This window comes from Centruroides vittatus, unplaced genomic scaffold, assembly GCF_030686945.1.
Source record: "Centruroides vittatus isolate TY-2023 unplaced genomic scaffold, ASM3068694v2 scaffold_324, whole genome shotgun sequence".
Classification (NCBI taxonomy): Eukaryota; Metazoa; Arthropoda; class Arachnida; order Scorpiones; family Buthidae; genus Centruroides; species Centruroides vittatus.
Genome location: NW_027122701.1, coordinates 3,834,952 through 3,858,935, shown reverse-complemented (window position 1 = coordinate 3,858,935; position 23,984 = coordinate 3,834,952). Strand labels below are relative to the sequence as shown.

At 31.1% G+C, this 23,984-nt stretch overlaps 1 protein-coding gene across 1 annotated transcript; it reads right to left on the bottom strand.

Moving 5' to 3' along the window:
• Positions 1-264: 264 nt before the first annotated feature.
• LOC136988200 (ecdysone 20-monooxygenase-like) lies at positions 265-23,528 on the bottom strand. The gene is made up of 10 exons (XM_067286036.1): positions 23,460-23,528; positions 23,131-23,348; positions 22,626-22,863; positions 22,264-22,457; positions 21,913-22,114; positions 21,670-21,838; positions 1,711-1,874; positions 1,563-1,641; positions 1,292-1,489; positions 265-1,214 (listed from the first exon to the last, which is right to left on the bottom strand). The coding sequence occupies exons 1-10, from the start codon at positions 23,489-23,491 to the stop codon at positions 1,107-1,109; spliced, it is 1,602 nt and encodes a 533-aa protein (XP_067142137.1). The 5' UTR covers positions 23,492-23,528; the 3' UTR covers positions 265-1,106.
• Positions 23,529-23,984: the final 456 nt, after the last annotated feature.

Sequence of the window (23,984 nt, the reverse complement as noted above, 5' to 3'; positions counted from 1 at the left end):
CTAATGTTTTAAACTTGGTTAATGGGCCATCTTAAAGTTTGGACAGATGAAGTGGAATATTTCACTTCATTTGTCCTCACCTGAAGATAGCCCATTAACTGGACAAAAAACATGTGTTCTTTCAACTTTCACCCTCTATTACAGTGAGTTGATTTAACTCAGCAGGGATGCAATGATATTTCAGATCATAAACTTCATATAGGAATTATCAAAAATAATTCATTATCCAAAAAAAACTAAGTGATACCATATAGAAAAGTTTAGCCTAAAAAATGTAATCAATACTATTCCAAACACTTGAACAGTTAACATTATTAAATAAATATCAAAAGGTAATTAGATAATTAATGATAATTAATTAAATAGTTAAAAAATAAAGAAATAAAAATGCACAGGTATATAACATAATTGTTTAAAGTCTTACATATTTCTGCATCAAGACTATTTGGTTTATTGCATATTTGAAATTTATACATTTTATAACAAATCCTCAATTATTATAATCAATGGATTTGACATTGCTTATACTTATCATTAAAAAATAAGTATTCTTCATGACAAACAATTGTCATTATTGATCTTGAAAAAAATATTAATTTATACTATGATTTTGGATATTTTACTGATACTCTATTAGCAGCAAACACAACTATATAAAGTTGTGTTTGCTGCTTAGAAGGAATATTTATTTTTTACATAGAAAAATAGTCATATTGTTTGTTAAAAACTGAGTAATAGCATATAAATGTGAAAACATTTTTAATTTATTCAACTATTATTTTTTAAAGCTTAATTTATATTTTATTCAATTTTAATAATCTATAATTTCAGAATGTACTAACAAACATATTTCATTTTTTATTTTTATTTTTTTTTTTGTAATATATTCTGAAATTACAAATCTTACAATCTCCCTAAATTAATTCAAGTTTTATAATTTTTATAAAAAGTTTCACTTATTTTTAAAATGTCGTGATTTTTGGACATTTGTTTATAATGTTCTGTAATAGCATTTTGATATAAATTAAATTACATTCAACTTTAACTGTACATTATATATATATATATATATATCATTTTGCTAAAATTAAATATTAAAAAATAAATCATCTGTCATGAAATTTTATTGCTACTGGATGAGAGGGAACAGTAATGAAAGCCTGGATTATGCCTAATTTCTCATGGATAGTTTCTAGATGAAAATTTTGAATTATCTGCAAGTAAAAATTAAACCATTTTTCTTTACAAATTTCATAACTGTTACTACTGTAATACTTTGTAATAATCCTACCTTTGCAACAGTAATATATAATTCCATTTCAGTGAATCTCCTGCCAACACACATCCTATTACCAAATCCAAAAGGCAGCATACAGAACGGATGTATAGAATTTCTGTTGTTTAACCATCGTTCAGGCCAAAATGATTTGGGAGAAGGAAAATTTTCACTAAGTTCACAAGAAACTTTAAAATGACAGAATAATGGTGTCTACAAGAAAAATGTAAATATATAGTTTATTATTCTAGTCATTCTTAAAATTCAGTTTAATAAGTTTAATTACCCCAGCTGGAATTAAATAGCCAGATAATACTACATCTTCTGGAAGAATTCTTGTAAGACAAGGGACTGTAGGTGTTAATCTAAGGAAACAATATTAAATATGGAACTTCTTATTTTATTTTGAATTACAGCATAAAATAATTATTAACCTGAAAGTTTCTTTGACGCAGGCTTTCAAATATTGTAAACTTGCTAAGTGTTCAGTTGTTACCTCTCCATCTGGTATAATTCTCTGTAATTCTTCATGCAATTTTGCTTGAACATCTTGATTCTTTGCAAGATGATAGAGTAGGAAGCACATTGAATTGGTTACCTAATTCAATAAAAAAATAATCTGAGTAATTTTTTAAAATCTGTTAGTATGAAGTTTTTTTATTATCAATTTGATGTTTAAAAGCATAGAACAGTGTTCTGCAACCGGTGTGCCCTCACTAGATGAAAGGTGTGACCAGAACTTTTACATATTCTGTTAATTTCAAGTTTTATTTATATATTTTTATCACAGTTGCTGTGTTTCTTATGCTTGTATTTCAAGTGTTATTTCATAAGTGCCACAGCACTTATGAAATAACACTTGAAATACACAATACACACAATAAGATGATGATTGTTTATTCTTTATTACAAGCCATGCATTTTTATGTATTTTAAGAAATTAAATGTAAAATAAATTTGTTCACAAGTGTTGATGTCTGTTTAATAATAATAATAATAGGTTAGTGGCATTACGTAATTCTATTAATAGTATCATATCATATACATTTTTGAGGGGAATAAGATTTTGGTGTGCCGCGTTGAGTCATGTTGAGTTATGGGCATGCTGCAAATAGAAAAAGGTTGTGGAACACTGGCATAGAATAATAGTAATTTGTTTTTATGTACAGCTAATATATATATTCTTGAAATTTTCAAATATTTAATAATGAAATAAGTCTTTTATCTTTTATATAAACTGAATATTATCTTGCATATCACATTGTATATACACTAGTTGCTATGAAATGTTTCAATAGAAGCAGATTTCTCACAGAAAACAAAATTGTGCAATCCAGAGTGGATGTGGAGTACATTACCAGGTAAATCCAAAATTCCCAAAGAGATTTTATAAAATATTCCAGGTGTCAAAATTCTACCTCCATGGCTTATAGCAGTGATTCTCAAAGTGGGGGTCGCTGAAAAATTGATGCCAGATCAATTTTTTCAAATATTTTATAAATTTACTATGGATTCATGTTTAGAAATAATAGAAATAAAAAATATATAAAATAATTTTTACTTAATTAAATTGCACATATAAATAATATAAATATTTAAATATGAGCCTAACCCCCTCCCTCTGGGATGTTTTTGACACACTTATTCTTCGGGGGTCCTTTGAAATTTTTAAGTGCAGAAGGGGGGTCACGGTCCAAAAAGTTTGAGAAACACTGGCTTATAGAATACCACTGAGCATCATCTATTTATTTTAAAATATATTTATTAATTTATTTTGATTGCTTTAAATTAATATGTTTCCTTTTTGTCTTCTCATCAATTATTCTTTAAATAATAATTTTAAAAATATAATAGTTATTTAATCAATGTTTCTTATCAATGAAATTAAATATTGTTTCAATCAATCAATCAATGAAATTAAATATTGTTTTATGTAAATACAGTAATTATTGTAAATTTGCAACACATGAGGAGAGGCATCATGAAGTGATGCAAAATGTCTGTCCCTGACCACCTTAAGTGGAGCAGTCCAGAGTGCATAGTAAGAAATAATCAAACTGAAAATGGTAGAGGCTTTCCTATAACAATAAGGTGACCAACTGTCCTCCTTTTGTAAGTTCTGTCCTCCCTCGAAAAGTGTCCGCCTACATGTCTTCCTTTTTGATATTTGAAGACTAATCTGTAAATCTCCATATTTGATTGATGCGAGCCGATCTGTTGGATGTGATGTGATGTGTTTGTATTTGACATGACAGTTCATCAAGGCTTGGTACAGTGCAGCAAAACGCGATTATGAAACGCATGTGCTCTGCACAGGAGACCTTGAGAGAATGCGCTGCATGCAAGTAGCTTTGTTTACTTCTTACCGAAACACAACACATACGCATGCAGTAGAGATTATTATAGTGTATTATTGTTGCAATGAATAAAATGTTTCTTTCATTTACAATATTTTTTCCTTCAATTTATGTGTCCTCCTTTTCATTGTAAAAAAGTTGGTCACCTTAATAACAAACAATTTTAAAATTACTCGAATCTTTTTATATAGCTATTGACAAGTGCTTGCTATCTACAATAGTAATTGAAAGACGCTTGCTGTTGTTAACATTTGCAATTTTACCCCACCTACAGAACAAGATTGTGCAGAGCGGGGTAAGAGTGCAAAGCTAACAAAGATCATAGTTGAACTAGTTCCTTCAAAAAAGGCTGCATTGTTCATGCCGCTACCATAAAAAACAATTTAAACGTTAAATCCAGTCTTCAGTGGGTGAATCCACATAACATTTATTAAGGGTGCATATATTTTTCGTTACTGATAGATCGATCTATAAGATTGGATCAGTCTTTGTCACGTGATACAGATCGCTTCTGTCGTGTTTTAGTTGGCGAAAAGTATACAAGCAGGATCGAATCGTGTTTACACTGTGAATAAATTTACTCACAAAATGGCAAAATGGAGGAGTGCACGCCATGTATTCTTGCTGTACAATCTCGCAAAATTGTCTCTACTTATTTTTTCATCTCGGTTTATCGGATATTTTAATATAAATAGTAAGTAAAAACATCATTAAGTTTTAAGTAAAGTAATTTTCATTGTCGACAGTTAAACATAATTCTTCGCTGTCAACTATAAGATTGACTTTGACCGTGGTTGTTGTCATCTTTAATATTTTTTATCCGATCCAAACGATCCTACCCTCCGTTGGGATTAGTTCGATCCCGATTCAGTTGATCCTAGATGGCTTTTGTATACGCGGATAGAGATTGATCAGATCGCTATAGTTCGTTTGTGTACAGGATTTGAATGATTAGAGTAATCTTGGATCAGTTTGATTAAAACACTATATGCAACCTAAGTGAAGGGCAGAAAAAGTCGCGGTTGAAGGTGAATGGTGTGGTGAGAGTACAGAGGGTTGATCGCGTCACACAATGCCGAATTAAGAGGCCTATAAAGTAACCTAAATGCCATGGCTCCAGTTTCAATTATGCTCGATCTGATGGTCGTGTTGTGAAACTATAACCCTACATCGAAGTTTCCACTGTAGGAAAACTTCTTTGAAGAAGATTCATGTCCAAACGGTCCCATTCTTCCTTACAGGCTTTCCATAAGCCTGTCATTGTTTTTGGACGACAGCTTCCCAGAGCTCGTTTCAATAGACCAAACGCACAGTAGTCCATTGGAGCCGCGTCGGGTGACTTCACGGGAATGTCATCGAAGGGATGGTATGGTTTCCGTTTCCTGTTCCAATACATGGATGAAATCTCGGGTCGATTTGGAGGTATGACTGGAAGTTTTGTCTTGATGCACCCATACATTTGTTTGGTCATTTTCGTACAAAGCAGGGATCTCTTCACGGTATAGAGGTTTCAGAACATCAAATTAATTTTAACGTTTTTTTTTCAACTTTTCTGATGTTTAGTTTATCACAATAACAATAACCTGCAATGACCATAAAGCCTGACGGAAAACTTTCGCGATGTTCCTTGAACCATTTTTGGTATGGTCTCCCATCTGATGGTCTGTAGTAAATTGCCTGCGATTTGTTGCAATTGTTCATGTACACTCATGCTTCATCTAGTGTGACTACAAACTGCCACTTGTTTACCGAAAGATACTTTTCGTACAGTTTTCGGCAGTTGGTCTTTCGTTCTTGGATGTGACGAGAGAGCAGCTTGTGAACTCGACCTTTATGGCGTTTCTCCAGTTTCAAATTGTTGTGAATGATGGCATGAACTGTGGACTGGGCTATTCCAACACTCTGGGCAATATTTCGTTGGGATTTGAACCACGATCAGTCGTCGCACTTTTGCTATCACCTCTGGTGTGCAGCTTGGAGCGTTCCTTTTTCTGACCCGAATTGAAACACTTGTCGACGGTCCTGGCTCTTGCGGATCATTTCTTTTGAGAACTGACTGTGTCCCATGTCGTGAAACGTTAAAACCACGATTTTTGCACATTTTAATAATTTGAGTTTGCGAATATTTTGCGTTGGAAAGCGCAGTTACATAACCTGCCAAAAGTCTGAAATTTTAGGTGGCATATTTGCGATAGATAAACCTTACTTATCAAAAGTAAAACTCAGAATATACAGCAGGACGTGGGCCAGTTGCTTTTATTCTATTTCCTACAACTGGAACTATGGGCAATAGGCAAATCGGCATTATGGAATGCGATCAACCCTCTGTAGTTTACCTCCTAACTTAATTTCCCATTTTTTTTTCCTGGCGCATAAATTAATTTTTATGTATAAAATCTATTAAAACTTAAGATTGATGTCTGCATAAAATTTTTCATTTATAACTTTTTCCAAATTTTAAGATTCGAATTTTGTATTTAAATTTTACTTCAAGATTCTTAAATACTACTGAATAGTCAGTAAATTATATCAGGAAAATTTGACTTTGTAAAAAAATCTCGTTATATATTTTTTATAAACAATACATAATGCTTTTATGAACCTATGGATGAGGGAAAGCTATCGAGGAGCAAGAGAGTACGTGCACAATCTTTTCCCCGCGCTCTTGGTTCACAACACCCCACAACTTCATAAACTAAGTTAATTACTTTAAGCCTAATGATCGATACGGCTGGGTTTCGGGATTGCAAGATTGGGCTACGAGTAGCAGATTGGGATATTAAGTACTCTAGGCTACAACTTTTGGGCGACTAACTACTTTTTGGACCACTTTATAAATATTCGAGGAATTCTGCTTTACTTTTTATAAACCTATCTGGCGACCGTGAGGTCCTCACCGGACATGCGCTGTATACTTGCAGTTATTAATAATAATAATAATAACTAAAATAGCGTTCTGTATAAGTAGCCGTATTCCGTTGGCTTAATAAATTACATCAGTTACATGACATTTGGCATACTGTACAAAAATATGTAAATCTCGGATAATTTGAAGTCTTGAATATTTCGTCCCTTGAATTTCGAACTAACGAGGATTTCCTGTATATATATATTTAAAGGTCGACGGGGTGAGGAGCTAGATGGGGTCGTGTATCGTATCTCGAGTAGGGTCAGACTTAATGACGATTTTACAGTTTTTTATAAAAACCATCCCTAGCTTCAAAATTAAGCTATTTGCCATTTTATAATAATAATAAAAAACGTATGATATTTTATTAGTTAAAAACAGATTGCAACACCAAAATTTTAAATGTTGTCGGGAAAGTTAAGTAGCTCGTTGCTGGATTTTTACGTACTGCGTAATATTACACAAAAGTATTGGGCGATTAGTAGTAATGGTATACTTCTGTATATGGCACTGCTATTAACTAGATAAGTCTACTAATAAAATGTGCGTAAAATAGATCCTAAACTGTGTGTATTATCCACGTGAAAAAAATTACCATCTTTAAAATAATTTGCATGCTTAAAAATTAATTTATATAGCTAAATATTATATTACAATATTCTGTTATCTTTGATAGTATGGCACTGATATTTTCCAATATTAGTATCAAAATATGCAGAAATTATTCTTGTGTAAGACAAAGACATGTGCTTGACATAACTGTTCTTAAATTGAACTTCACACTAGCTTAATAATTCTGAATTGATAGTCCAGCTTCCCACAAATTTATTAATTTCGCATTGGCTCTGTCCAAGATATCCAACAATCATGTCGAGTGAAATCGAGGGAATGTGAATTTCAAACGGAAGACGACTGATTATATGGATCTGTGGAAACGAGTTAAATATCCTAAGAGATATCAGATTCATTTCTCTGAAGAAGTAATTTTGGCCGTTTACTCCGAAGCATCTTTTAATATTCCCAGAATAGAAAGTGTTACCACATTTGTGGCAGAAACCTCTCTGGATCATTACTGCTGGAAAGAGTTTTTAGAAATAAAAATTTATTTCGAAGAATAGTCAAAATAACGTATTACATTCTGAATTTTTTAATGGTCAACAGAAATACATAACAAATTAATATAATTTAATAATTCATATTCCATTTCTGTAACACAAAAGAATAAGACAATCATATACTGTATAGGATATACTATCTCTAACGTTTCTTGGATCCAAGGGCACCGCGAGAAGCTGCACTTGCACTCCTTAGCTTAAACAAATAATATGGAAAAGAGAGAAAAAGAATAGAACGTAATAGGATCTTATTTTATTCATAAATGCACAAAGCAATCTTTCAAATATAATACGAAATAAGTTGAATTTTTAAACAATGAATGAATAATTTCAATCACTTCGTCCAATTAATTGTTCCATTGGACACGGATGCACCTTCTGAAAGAAATCCTGTCAGTGTCACGAGTTTAAATTGCTAGACGGACAGTTTAATTTAGATAAAAGTGCCCGACCCGCTAGAGACCTTAGGAAAAAAGCTATTCGATTATAAAGAAATGAAAATATGTAACAAGGACTTTAAATCAAATTTGAACATTTTAATACAAACGTTTGTTTTGAAAATAAAACAGCAGGTTAATATAGTGGTTCAATTTTTTAATACTTTGCGTTTTATTATAGTAACATTTAATATTTTATATTGTATGAATTATTTTAAAGTATAAAAAGTGTAAAAAGTTTACGCCTTTTATACTTTTTCCTATTAAAATAATTTCTATGCCCGTAATAAAGTACACAAGTTTTTCCTCCAAAAAATGGAGTAGTTCTACAGAGTTAGATAATACTAACATTATTATTAAATTCTACAATTATCATTAGAATTATCTCTCTTAAATAATCATTGTCATAACAGCTAATTGTGAAGATTCTGATCTCTTCCAACTTCGAGTCAAATGTATGAACATAAAATTAACCTTTTTAAAAATTATAAGTAAATTGAATTAGCTTTCCTGCATGAAGTGCCTCCACTGGGAGAGATGTACTGTAAATATTTTATCAAAAGATCTTATTGCTGTTTAAATTTTTCAAAGTTTAAAAAAATATCGTTAAATTATAATTAATTACATTAAATATAAATCTTCGTTATTATTTATATAATAACCAGACAGTTTTCTAACTATGTATTATACGAGGTATTTTACTAATGCAATTAGGCTATTTTTCAATAGGCTTACTTACCATCGTGAATGTGATATAATATTTTGTCTTTTTTTTTTTTTTGTTTTTAAGGTAAACTTATTATACTTGGCATCTGATTCTCTTTTCGTTATCAGCGGCATGAGATGGATGTCTCATCTGCTAAATATACTACTATTGTCACATTTCTCAAAGTCCATTGCTACATTTGACTTCTTGATGTATATTAAAACCGAAACCAAAACTACTTTTCCAGGGTGGACACATTGACACCAATGCTATAGTGTTCGCCGGACATTTTAACGTACTGTAGTTTCAAATGTCCTCCGAACAGTTTAATTGCAGGACACTTTAATGCGTTACACCGGCGTTCCTGCTTGGATCTAGTAAATTATCGCACACATCTTTACAGTTCACACATTTATACAAAGTGTATGGTTTACGATTCAACGTAAAATCATTTACTTGTTATGAACTTTAAGACATCAAATATTGTATATCGAAAGATATATATTGAATAATGTTTATTATGAAAATTATTTTTGGACTTTCCCAAATAGAATCTTACTTTTTGCATTCAATATTTCGTTTATATGCATGGGATTATTCGTACGGATTTAGTTTATAAATAAATGCGATCGTAATTTAAGCGTGAGTTTTTATTTCTGGAGTGCGCGCAAACGAAGATTCCTACAAATTAAGAACGATTATTCTACAGAAATACATCAAAATTCGGAGAGGTGCGTTCTGCAAACGCGTAACTAGTCACTAACATAATGATTTTTCAGCTTATTTTAAGCGGATAAATTATTAAGAATGTTTTAAAATTAACGTAACAAATGTAGTACATTTTATTATACGATAAAAAATTCATGTGATTTATAGTATCCTAGACAAGTGGTCGCTAACCTTTCTGACCTCGCGGACCACTAAACTCACAATTTTGAATCCTGCGAACCACTATCAAGAATTTTTTTAAACGATAAAACATCTGTAGAATAATTATCATAAAATAAAGTAAAATGGAACGTTTACCATTTTACTTTACTAATATGAAATTCACTTGTTTAATTATATCAAATTAGCGTGAAGTTTGTTGCTGCTTGTTTGAAATAACTTTATGGATTCTTGGCTCATTTCCATGAAGGACGACAAACACACACACATTATTTATTGTTGATTATTTATTGATTTATTGGCATTATTTATCGATAACAGTCATTTCGTGTTTGGTTTTAGACTCGAATAAAAAACCCCCAATGAGTGAGAAAAAAGCAACCAAACATTTTTCATTTCTTTCGTAATACTTTGCGTAACCTTGAGTTGATCAATGTCCAAATTTCTCCACGGACTACCAAAATTCTCTCTCGGACCATCAGTGGTCCACAGACGACCTCTGTTCTAGACTACAACTAAAGTAGTATGTCTACTGTATTGCAGGCGAACTTCTAATAACGGCCACCTCTAATCTTTTCAGAAACATTTTTTAACACAAAAATACATACAAAATAATCTCCAAAGAATAGCCATTTTTTTTGTTCCCCTGGCCGTTGTCCACAGGTTTGACTGAATGTGGATCATAAAAGTTAATTTAATGATATCCCACATTAACAACTGAAAAAACTGACTGATGATTGTAACAATTGTTTTTTAAACTCTACCTGATCGTGTAGCGTATTATTTTAATTTTTGTGCATGTAATAATAATTATTTATCATCATTTATAAAATCACGATTTCAAAATAAGACAAAAGTTCATACCAGGAGCAAATCTATGTAAAAGGATACGCTATGAATTAATTTGACATTACACGAATTAAGGTCATACATAGTACTTTTGTTTTTTTTATTAAACATTTTTCATTTATTTACTTTAAACATTTTTCCCTAAATTTAGGATGCGCATCAATCATTTTCAAAATGAAATATGTATATTTTGATACCTATTTCTGGAAAAACTTGATAACTTCAATACAAGATATAAATTCTCATACAGTCTGTTTCAAAAATTATAAACACACCCAACTTTTTTCAATAACAAAAACATTATGTATTTATTATATTAGTATATTGTTTAAAACATAAATTTAAACATTTTCTGAAATTTTTAGAGCAATCTGACAATTACAAAAAAGTATTATCACAGATTTTCAATTTTTGATTTTTTCAAAAGTATAAACACAGGTGCATAAAATTAATATGATAATTTTTTATTAATTATTGGTTTAATTAGTTGTCATCACAGGATAGTATCATTCATTGTTACAAAAGTGATGCCAATTTTAAACAGTTTTTGTGATTTAAAACAATGCCTCATGGAAAACCACTAACAGAGTTGGAAATACGTGAAATTTACCAACTAAAAGGGGCAGGATAATCACTAAGACAAATTTCGGCAGTTGTAAATCGATTTACATGTGCTGTGAGAAATGTGTTAGTTAACTCATGGTGAAAATTATGGCAAAAATAAGCGATGTGGAAGGCCTAAACTCCTTACACCTAGAAATGAAAGAAAGGTTTATCGGCTACTTACGGTCAACAAGTTGTCTGTCAAAGAATCAGCATCAACATTGCCAATTGCAGTTTCACCAGCAACTGTATGGAGATGTATGCATAATCATAAAATCGCCAAATTTACAAATATGGCTGCCAAACCGAAATTAACACAATTGCACAAAACAGCTACGTTAAAGTGGGCCAAAGACAAGACGACACGGAAAGAGGAGTTTGACATTAAGGTCACGAATTAAGGTCATATATAGGCATTTTTTCCCTAATTTTTTCCATCTGATAAGACTATTCGTCTTTCAGATAAAAAAATTGAATTTCGATGGATTTGACGGTTATAGTCACTATTGGCACGATTTGAGGAAGAACAAATAAGTCAGAATGAGCAGACAGCAAGGTGGAGGATCTGTAATGATGTGGACAGGATTTGGACGGGAAGATAAAACAGACATTGTATTTATAGAAGGTAGAATGAATTCAAAAAGTATCAATAACTGTTGTATCAAAATTTAATAACTTTCGATCACTTAACTGGCAATTCCAACAGAATGTTGCCATTCATGCGTCAAAGTCAACGAAAAATTGGTTTGCTGAAAAAGAAATTAATGTAATTGGCCATCTTGGAGTCCTGATATAAATACGATAGAAAATGTTTGGGGCATTATGAGTTGTCTTGTTTATGGCCAAAACAGACAATACAACATTGTAAATGAACTGAAATTAGTTATCATGGATTGTTGGGTAAATATTAAACAAGAACTTGAAAAACTAGTAAAATGTATGCCTGATAGAGTATTTGAATTAATTAAATCAAATAGTGGACCTACAAAATATTGAAATATCACAAATCTTTTTTGTGCACATGTATTTATACTTTTAAAACAATCAAAAATTGAAAATCTGTGATAATTTTTTTTGTAATTGTCAGATTGCTCTAAAAATTTCAGAAAATGTATAAATTGATGTTGTAAACAACATACTAAAACGTTTATAACTAATATAATAAATACATTACTATTGTTAATGTTTTGTTATTGAAAAAAGTTTGGTGTGTTTATAATTTTGAAATGGACTGTAGACTTACAAATTTTTATATTATATTTCTATCAATTAGAGCTATTTTAATGTAATAAAATATATTAATTTTCAAACTATTATATTTCTAGTAGAATGTTCATAAATATTTTATGAATATTACTGCTGAAAGCAAATTGGAAAATCGATCCAAGTCATGTTCAGAGCTAATATTTCAGAAAACCCTGTCTAGTAGAATAAATTGACAGAACAAATAACAAAAGAAGAAATTCATAAATTATATCAGATGGCCGAGTGGATAAAACATTCGAACACGGATAATTAGTCGCGGGTTCACGTCCAATTACTAGTATTCTGGTAATTGGGACTGACCGTATAGATTTTTCTTTTTTGTTTGTTTTGTTTGCATGTCTAACTCCTAAATAGGGTCCATAAGTTCTTCTGAGAGGCATGCATACTACCTTGGCAGCTCGCCCATGTATTATGTTGCCTTCTACCATCAATCCAATCCAATGCAATCCGAGGCGTAATGCATCATGCCTACCGCTCTGGGAATCTGGGATCGAATCCCAGCGAACAACCCCAAGAATTTTGCATGCACGAACGTCATCGATCCGTAAGGAATAGAGGGAGCATGTCCCCTCCCAATATATTCTTTTATATCATACTTCAAAACTTAGAAGTAGAAACAAGTACTGTGCACAACAATACAGCCAGGGATGGATTAATGGGGTGCACAGGGCGTAGTTGCACCTCCTCCTGGAGTTTTTCCGAATAAAGCTGGGTACCTCAGGTATTAAAAACTTGTAAGGCATATTGCTTCCTTATTGCACCCCTATAAAGATTTCTGGATTTGCTATTGATTGATTGGACATATTTTTTATACCCACTCAAAATCAGACAGTGAGAAATTTTCCTCCTCATTGTCATTAGCTTGAACCCTATATACTGTATATATGTGTGTGTATACATATATGTGCCCACCAGTGGCCAAGCGGAGTTCTGTCGCTAAACACTGGGAGTTCAGTTGCGGGTTCGCGCCGCGCTCGGACAGGCTTGCCACGTGGAGTTTTCCGGGTTTTCTTCACGTTTGTAATATTTGAATAGGGGTCATTTTCCCTTAAAAGACCTCTCGGAAGGCATTCTTTCCCCTCGCGTAACATCGCGCTCCAGAGAAGGCAACGGGAACCACTCTGGTTGTAACTTCCCCCAGGATACACCTTGGCGCGTTACTAACAGTGGCCAAGTGGTTCCGTTCCCTGAACACTGGGAGTTCGGTCGTGAGTTCGAGTCTCGCCAGGACGGGCTGGCCCCGTGGAATTTTCCGAGTTTTCTCCACGTCTGTAACGCCTAAATACGGGCTAGTTATCGTTTAAAAAAACCTCCCGGAAGGCATTCCTCCCTAGGCAGATCGCGCAAGTGTTGCGTTGCCATAACTTAATAAAACAAACAAACTAGCGGAACCTACAATGGATATGGGAAAAAAGACCCTCTCAGTGCCCACAAGACGGAAAATGTTTTAAAAATCTAACTTGAATACTTATTTATTTGATAATTTTTTAAATACTAGAATATTCAATTTTAGGTTAGAAATTTTAAATAAATGAAAGAACTTATTGTACAAATTTAATGTTTATATTTTTTAATAAAGAACAATTTTAGTAAGATAAAAAGATGATTTATACGGCAATTAAAACGCTATAAACATAAGTAACTCTAATATATATTTAAAAACCCAGCGCTACTCGATAGAGGTAAAATTAATATAAATCCAGTCTTAACTTATCTTTCACAAACGAATTTATATTAAATTTGTAAATATAAAGACGAATCGTTTATTCAAAATACGCACTATTTGACACTTTGAATTTCTTTTTTTAAAAACTTATATTTAAATGCTTAAAGTATTAAATTTAAAATATGTTTGTATGTTTAAAGTTCTTTCAATATTTAACTAGTATCAGTTGCAACAGGATAAAGGTCATTTTTAAGTATAAAATAGTCTTGGATAAATAATAATTCTAATGTCTGATTTAATTCATTTTTATTATTTAAATCAGACAAACAAATATTTTAATAATTCCAATATTTTTAACTTCGATAAAAATTCAACACTGATATAATTACTTTTAAACTTTTGTGTATTATATAAATTAAATTACTTATACATTTGTAAAAATAGATTTTATATTAATTGTTTTTAATTAATAGAAATATTTAATTGAATATGTTGCATCATTTATTATTAATTGGGCTCTTCCGCCCATGGGCGCTAAGAGGGGATTTTCAAACACCCATCAAGGGTCCCTCACCACCCAGCCGTCTCCATTGCGGGCCTGGCCGAACCTACAGTGGATATCATTAAAAGGGTCTTCTACTTGTCAGACGATAACGGGGGTCTAGGGCAAGACAGGTAAATACTACAGCAAATTAAATTATATTAAAGTAAAAGAAGTAAATAAAAAAAAGGCTCTTTACTTTTTCGAAGCCCAGGACAGTTTGTTCCTTTTGTCCGTCTGGGCGTCTTTGGGTGCTCACAGAGCGGAGAGAGACCAAAAAAATCCCACCGTGAATTCGGTTAGGTCTACAATTAGGGTGCCCGGGTGATGAGCTATGGGACCGGCATGACCGCGTCATATTACACCGAAAAATTCCTGGAATTGTTCGTCGGGATTCGATCCCAGATCCCCAGAGCATTAGGCCGACGCCTTCACCGCCATTCTAGTTTAATTTTAAAACTTATTCCATTTTTCACGAAACTGCTAATATAATTCTTTCAAATTAAAACACTTAAAAGTAATAAGATATAAGTTAAAAACTTTTTAAAAAAACTCAGTCGGTTGTTATGTAAATATCTAAAAATGAGTTGTTAATTAAAATCCAAACTTCTTTACCGACTGTTTATCCGAGATAAAACTATTTTAAAAGAGAAGACACTAAAGAATAACCAAACAAAAATTAATTTACTTCTCCTCAATGTCTTTATTGTGATAAATCTTTTTAAAATATTTATAATTCTTTCTCATTTTGTGCTTTTTAAATAATATATACCGTTATTTTTTAAAATAAATATAATTATCTAAATGAGAAAGATAATAATAAAATTCAATATTAGATGTAAGATAAACTGCATTAGGATGAAATCTAATTATATCGAGAATATTTATCTTAATGCAGTCAAGTGTCATACGATATTGACGTGCATTAAGAGTATCGGATCACAAAATGTAACCGTTAATTGCAGTACAGTTAACTATGTCCCGATCTGGAATATAGTTACTGAAGCTCGTTATTAAATACTAATGACTAAGTCGTCGACCAAAACTCCATATATACATATATATATAAATAAAATAATGTGACAGTACAATTATTTAATAGATACAGGCGTATATATATCAAGTGTTTACGACTTTATTCTAAATTAGGAAAGCATTTTATCATAAATTAGAATCGGGAAACAATAAAGTAAAATGAATTTGAAAAATATTAAATATATATATATATAAGATCTCTCCAATTAATCCTATATTTTTAATTATTAAAATTTATTAGTACTAATTAGAATTAGAGTTTCCTTCGCTTTTGACAGTTTTCTTCACTAAATTAACTTTGTTCTCCGTTTTCTACGTCTTAATTGCTGCTAAATTATTTAATATTTTATTAATTAAGTTTTATTAATTCTCTTAACACATTAATATTAAAAATTTATTAATATGAAATTTAAAACGTGCATCCTATTTATCACTTGGCTTCACAACAAAAGGAGAGTTTTACAAATAAAAGAATGTATAAATATGAATTTAAATAAATAAACATTTAAATACATGGAACAAATTCATATTTAACTGTTTATTATTATTTTTTTAATATACTCTTTCGCCTTTTATATTTGTCTACCATTGGATATAAGTGGATTGAGTGGATATAACCAATGTATGTTATGTGTCTAACACTAAATAGAACCAGTTGCCCATAGAAAGTCTTCGCGGGATGCACCTTGGCCATGTGTTTCACTGCCAAATTCCATCAAACCAAACCAAATCAATTTTTTGTAGTTCAATTAGTTTTAGTTACAAACGTACAGTACATGGTAGAGGCTTTTATTTTTTCTGAAATGTTTCGAACGTTCGAATGTGTTTTTAACTGACTTATTTTCATACCTATTTTATGCTTCGTTTTAATCTAGTTTTATATTAATACTCTAATGTAGTTTTACGACAACGTAAAACGTTCATATTTATAAAAATGCATTTCTTTTTTGCTTTGTAAATAATAATTTTTCATTTTATTCCACAGAATTATCTTTATCAAGATCTGCAATATTATATGTAGAACTTTGTACATATTTTGATTATCTCCGAATCTCTTTTTCCTGAAATTTCGAAATTATTTCCGCTGACCTTTTATTTTCTTATACATTTTATAGTTTGACCTTAAAATTCTCACACTAATCGCTTCAAATTTATTATTATTATTTACCTTTGTGCTTATTTACGTAAATTTGTATTTAAAAATGATTAAGACAAATATAGACTATTTGAACAATTTAGAATTTAGAACATATTAAAGGCCTCTTTTCTCCTCTGTGTATTATATAAAGTTTGTTCACATGGAAATGTATTGGATTTCGTGGTTTAGTCCTTCATAAAAATTCCCACACACTTTCTACATTATAATATAATAAGGTCCCATTAGATACTGATTGTCATACGAACGATATTCGTGAATTTGACTACATTTTCGTCCATTTATCACCAACCAGAATCACGTATTCTTAAAATTTTTCTGTATCATTTTCATTATTCGTGCACTTTTCTACCTGAACTTAATCAGTGAATGAAGATTACCGTCATTTTGGAATCTCTGCCTTGTAATTCCAAGTTGTTTCAGTTAAAATTCTTCTCCGTCATTTATCAAAACACCCACTTCCCGTATTTATCCTCAGTTTTACTAAAACCTGATTAGATCGCTGCAAGTCAAACCTTCGCAATTATTTCTTTATTTTTTATGAGTTTTAAACGTCATATTTTATATATACTTTTATAAATAATAAGTGACGTTAATCTTATTAATTGCTATTTAAAAAATTCTCGGATTTGCATATTAACTTATAGGGTTAACTGGTGAATTTCTCTTCCCAAAGCCCACCAATACCGAATGGATAAAACCACTGAACCACTGGTTGCGGATTCGCGCCTCGCTAAGGGTCTAATCGCGTGGAATTTTCTAGGTTTTCTTCACATGTATAACACACAAATAAGGGCCATTTTCCTGTAGAACTCCTCCCAAAAGGTGCACCTTCCCTGACAAATCGCCCGTGTTGCGTTGTCCTATACCATTAATCCATTCCCATCGAATCTTCCTCTCAAAATTTTAAATTTGGTTTTTATTATTTTCTCTGGAGTTTTTTAAATTATAGTAAATAGTATAATAGAAGAACTTAAAAATAATTAAAATCATGTAATGCGATGTATTTATATTAAAATAGGAATGTTACAGTAAAATTTCGAGGATAATCGAATGGTTAAGATTGTTAACCAACCATTGTGGGGACCCGGAATAAAATTCCGGCGAACAACTCCGAAATTTTTCAGGGAGTGATCTGTCCTGGATATGTCGCGAGGACTCTTCCTCACTACCCGGTTGTCCCCATTGTGGGTCTGCCGAACCCACGATGAGTATGGAAAAATGGTTCTTAGTACACATAGGGTGGAAAATGTTAAGTGAGATTTCTATACGTAAACCGTATTTCGCGATTTTGCGAACCGTATTTATTAAAATTCTACGTTCGTATAAAGGAATTATTGTTGAAAGCAGGAATAGAATATGTGGGTTAGTAGGACTCACCCTACTATGAGTTTACAATGCACATTTGTATCAAAGAATCGTTGTTCAGGTTTGCACTATCAAATAAGTGCTGTTGAAAAGACCATAGAATATCATGATTCCGTTTCTCATGAAATCTGATAACATTTTACTCAAAAGTTACTTTTCGTACGGAGATAATTCCATGCAACTTGTTTTGAAATAACACCTAAATAGGGGCCAGTTTCCCGTAGAAAGTCCTCCGGGGAGGCATCCTCCCTTGGCGGATCGCCCACGTATTGCGTTGCTACAAACCCATCACTCCAATCCATTTAAAGCAGATTATTGGTAATTATAGCAATTGACTCAATTCATTTTTCTGCTTCTGTCAGGGGGTTGAAGACAATACTTTATACATTAGTAGTTTCAAAATAATTGGGATTAATAAAATTTCCATCTTTTACAGTGCTTATATGATGCGCTGATATCTGATTATTCGTTGTCTTAGGATAACCTACAGACCGATTATTCTTCATTAACGTTTTATAAAATTTTATATTATTATTGTACTAGGTGGCATTAAAATTTAATTAGTAAAAAGAAATAAAACGTTTATTTCTTGTTCAATGTTAAACCTTGATCAATTACTATTTATGAGAATTGCATAGGTCCACTTTTTAGACCTTCAAAAAACTAATACTAAATAAATAGAAAAATTAAATATTTAGAGATAATATTAATTTTATAATGTAATTGGATTTCTTTAAATTCGTTTATTGATAACCTTTTCTATTATATTTTAGTAATTTTTTGGTAGACATGTGGATAAGTTGAATTGAAATTTCATACAATAAGCGCACGCAAACTTTATATAAATTATTTACTGTATGCAAAGGGCGAAAGTAACGAAATTCGTATTCCAATAGGAATGAAATATTATTACCGGTATATTTTAAACACATCATATAATAAAAGATTATAAACACTGTACAGCTTAAATTTGAACGTCTATAGGCATTCGTAACTAAGCACATAGAGCCATTACAAACAATAAACATGTAGTTGAAATTGCACGATAAAATTAGTTGACAGAATTTATATATACAACACGATAACCCATACTATCAATAGTAATCTTAACGCAATAAATGCCTGCAGTAATAATCTATGCTTATATAATGCACTTATCTACAGCCGTCTGCTTTAAAAATTATTATCTCTCAACTAAATGACCTTGTTATTTGAACCTGCATATCAAGGGTTAATTCTGCCATGGTGGTAAATATATTTGTTGTTTAATTTTTATAAATCGCTCAGTTATCTAAATTTATACTCCATTATGAAATAAATACACTTCTAATGAAGAAATTATGTAATATTTCAACACGGAAAATTATTTGTGTTAATGTAATATCGTTATACCTTCTTGTATGGCGAAAATCTAAATATAGTAATGCATACCAATTTTATTTTTAAAATTTTCAACACTTTATTTCTCAGAGTTGTGAGAAAAAATTTAAAATAAAAACGAATTAACTACGTTTAAAGGAATATGAACTGTAACTACGCTGTATTTTTTTTAAAAATTAAGTTAAGAAAATTTGACAAGTTGTATTACCACTTAAACACCATAAGATTTTTCAAGTATCAATTGAGTATTTTTACGGTTCAAACAATGTTTGACATGAATTCAAGTTTCAACTAAGTATAATGTCTTTAATATCTGAGATCAAAGGAGACACTCGAAGATTCTTACGTCCTTTTTAATATCAAATGTACATAACGTAATTGATAATAGAAATTTAAGTGTGTTTTTCTTTTATGCTCAAGGTTCAATCAAATTTCCTTAGCTCTATTTTGACGCATTTCCGCTAATCGTTGAACATCTGAAAGCGCTAATGATAATTTTAAGTGTTAACTCGTTTCAATGATCTTGCTCTGAACAAAGATGGTAAGTAAAAATGTTATTTTTATAGATTAATTTTCATCTCTATATATGGAAAGTTCATGTAAAAGTTCAGTTTTAAATATATATTTATATTGAGATAAATATATGATGATGCATTGTTCAAAGATTGTTTTATTTAAAACCTAGCATAAAATATCTTTTTAAAATTTACTCTTTTTTTTTAAGATAAGAACTGATAAGGTTTATATAACTAAAAATGTTCTTATTCATCACATTAAAATATATATATTTCAATATTAATATTAAAGTATAAAACGAATATTTACATTCCTGAAAACACTCTGGACTATTAAACTGATATTCTATGTCAGAAATCAAGAACCTTTGCATATAAATTCTCTTATAACGTTAATTCGATATAAAACAACTTTGAAACTTACGAGTACAACTCTACAAATCGAAACTATAATAAGCTTCGTAATCTTTGTAAGCTTATAATAATATATTGTAATCTTCATAACAATATGTACTAAATGTATTTTATAAAATTATATAATATTTTTTTTCATTGTTATATTGTTAATTTATATGTAAAAATTAAAGTTAATGTAATAGTTTGAGAGATTTATAATATCCATTTAATTTTACTTTGAGAGTCATCTGTAGAGTTTCTCAAACTTTTCATCAAATTTCTCTCCGTAATTAGAGAGCTTTCTATCCAATGTATTGACTACGTATCGATAACAATAAAATGCCTTACCATTAATCATAAATGCTAAATATTTATTGTTATGTTATTAAATATTGATGGAATAATTCAGCTTTATATATATTTCACATACATATTAATAATTCTATGAATATCCCGAAAAACTCTTATTCAAATAATAAAAGGCTATTATTGTATTGTATCGTATCGTAACAGTTAAGTAGTTAAATAAAATAGCTTTAGATTATCTCTGTCACCGTCCAAATTTAATTACATAATGCAACATGTTCACAAACTTCGCTTTATTAAATTACAGTGCATTAACTTTCTTTCATTGTATTGATATGTAACCTTTTTGTGTATTTGAACCAAAAAATCGAAACCTCTTTTGAATATAATTCGAACTTGGATCCTTCTAGTAGCGAGATATACGTCCACTTTGCTAAGTAGATGCAGTGTTACGTAAGGACGGAGGACAAAAGGAACAAATTTCCCTATACAATTTCTTTTCGTTTACATCTTTTACTTTAGTATAGCCTAATAATATAATTTTCTGTATGGCTCAACATGCATTTTCTACTATTATTCTCTAGGTGACCCTGGTGTTACGTATTTATTAATTTATACGATGTTTTTAAACCTGTTTTCATTCTGTAAGTATTAAAAAGGTTTATTTTTGTCTCCATCGTGGGGTTGGCCAGATCTACGATGGAGCCGCCCGGTATTAAGGAACGGCACTCGACATATTGCCATCAAATCTATGGAGATTTTTGTGAGGATCCCGAGATTCTCAGATTCACGATGGCTAGATGGAAGTAGTAGAGCGTTTCGGTCATCCGCCCGTCAATTTACACGAATATACTAATTTATAATTCTTACATGACTAAAGAACCAGCAAATTGATACTTGCCGTGAATATTCCTCCAGAAATGAAATCGATAATGGCCATTCGAGTTTCTTTTTCTGACAAACCATTAACTTGAACTAAAGTCTCCAAAACGCTATTATACTTGTTGTGCTTTTTATTTTCTCCGTTTTCCAAACGTTTTAAAGCCTTTTCGATATATTTGGAGGCCGAACTGAAATTATTAAAATTTTTAAAAATGATTTTACAGTACAAAAAAAATAAATAGATAAAAATTTCTGCACTAACCTGTAAACTGCGCTTTCTGCTTCGTCTAATTTTTGGTAGGCGGGAGTTTTAAAATATTTCCACAGAGGAAGACCATAGTATAATTTCTGATAAGCTTCGAACATCTTTTTAGACGCGGCGATCATAATTTGAGCATCGGAATCTGGTTTTAATTTCGGATCTAAACTACCTAAACGGCAATCCATGCACATGACGCAAATGGCTGAAAGTCCGACGTTAAAGTTTAGAAAACATATTAGGAAAAAACAGAAATCATCAACCGCAACGTGCGACTGACAATCAACCAGATGGAAGTGAAATAATCTTATTTCATTGCCATATGGAGCAAATTATTTAAGAAAAAATACTTACACTCTAAGGCTAATCTATAAAGTACATCTTGAAGATCTGTAATTTGGTTGGTGTCTCTTTCACGAATTCTTCGAATAAATGAGAGAAAATCATCGCATATTTCGTTTTGATGAGATAACATTCCGTGTAGAGATTTCATTTTCATCAGAACCGGTGTTAAAGCCGAACGCAGTCGATACCATTCCTCGCCAACCCTTGGAGGAAAAAAATAATCTGGTAAAAAAAAACATCTACTCAGAATTACATTAACAAAAAGCCTATTATTTCGAGTAGTGTATGCTATAAGTAACGGCATTTATTTATTTATCTGATCTTTTTTTTTTATTAGGCTATACTGTTTATCAGAATCAAGATCGACTTACGAATTAACTAATCCGACGCTGTCGTATTTTTGAGGATTGTTCAAACGATAATATTTTAAAAATTCGCTGACTGGTCTTAAAGGATATTTTCCTTGATGACGAAAAACCGTTTCGAAATCCTCGGGTTTGAAAAGATGTACTACCGGTCTTCGCCATTGATATTCTTCCCTGACGATGGGGCCGTAGCGTCTGTACTTGTCCAAATTAGCTTCGTGTAATTTGTATAAATTATATCTGCCTATAAAACAAGGGAAATTATTAAAGTCCGTATTTATTCGGCCACTTCCGTCGTAACCGTTAAACGCACCTGGCTTTAAGCGTTGTTATAACAGCTGCGCAATACGAGTAGGTTTAACAATAAAAAAATAAAAATTAAAAAAAAAATTCGTTATTATGTAGTACAGAAATAGAAGATCAAGTATATTAAATAATAAATATTTATGTTTTTAAAAAGCGGAGTTTCGTTATACAATTTTAAATTATGAAAACGTATCCGAGTTCTTACTCCATCGAAAATATTGCCATCCAGTTCCTATAAATGGAAACGACGGCTTTGGCCCGGGAAGATCGTGCAAAGAAGGCGCCCTTTTCAGTGCCGTTAACATTTCAACTTTCTTATCGTCGCGTGCATCGTCCAAAGGTAAAGAGGCCCTCGATGACGCAAAAAGACGGCCCGATGCTATATATCGAGTGCTCTTCCTCCAGCATGACGTACACATAATTCTGAAAGAAAAACAATTCGCTGAGAAAAGTAAATTTACCATTAAGAACATTTTCTATTTCTCTAGAGGAATATAATCGGTTTTGCGCTGTAAATAGTTCATTTTATTGTACCTTTGATATGTTATCAACATCACCAATGACATTGGATCGTTTTTCTTAAAACAACTGACGGATATAACCTTTCAAAACAATATAAACGATATTTCAACTTGTTTATAGCTATTGCTAAATAAGGTTTAACAGTCAGTATAGATTTTTATGAAGGATTTTTCTAAACTACTAATAATAACAATATATCAAAACAAATGGAACGTAACTAATATATACCACGTTAATGATTAATCTAGAGAAAATCGTTATATTTCTTTTAAATAAATTGAAATTATTTTTTTAAAGAAAGCAATAAACTAAAACACTGTATAGATTAGTGTAATTTACCTTATCTTTTAATTAAATAAGTGCCAAAGTTTATTAGGTTCTATTTATATTAAAGAAGCGAAGATATATTCTAAAGCTTCATACAATTTTTTCATTATAAAAGCCTTTAAAAGTTTCATTTGTATAGATCCAACATTTTCTATCGAGAATTCCGAAGCTCAATTCACACGTTTAAAAGATTCCAATTGCTATCCTTTT

Bases quoted from the DNA above. Each gene is read 5' to 3' on its own strand.
- LOC136988200 (XM_067286036.1), bottom strand. From the start codon at position 23,491: ATGTCATTGGTGATGTTGATAACATATCAAAG. The intron at 22,458-22,625 runs GTAAGTCGATCT...TTTTCCTCCAAG, and splicing joins AGCGTCGGATTAGTTAATTC to GGTTGGCGAGGAATGGTATC. The intron at 1,490-1,562 runs GTAATTAAACTT...TTTTTCTTGTAG, and splicing joins GCTATTTAATTCCAGCTGGG to ACACCATTATTCTGTCATTT.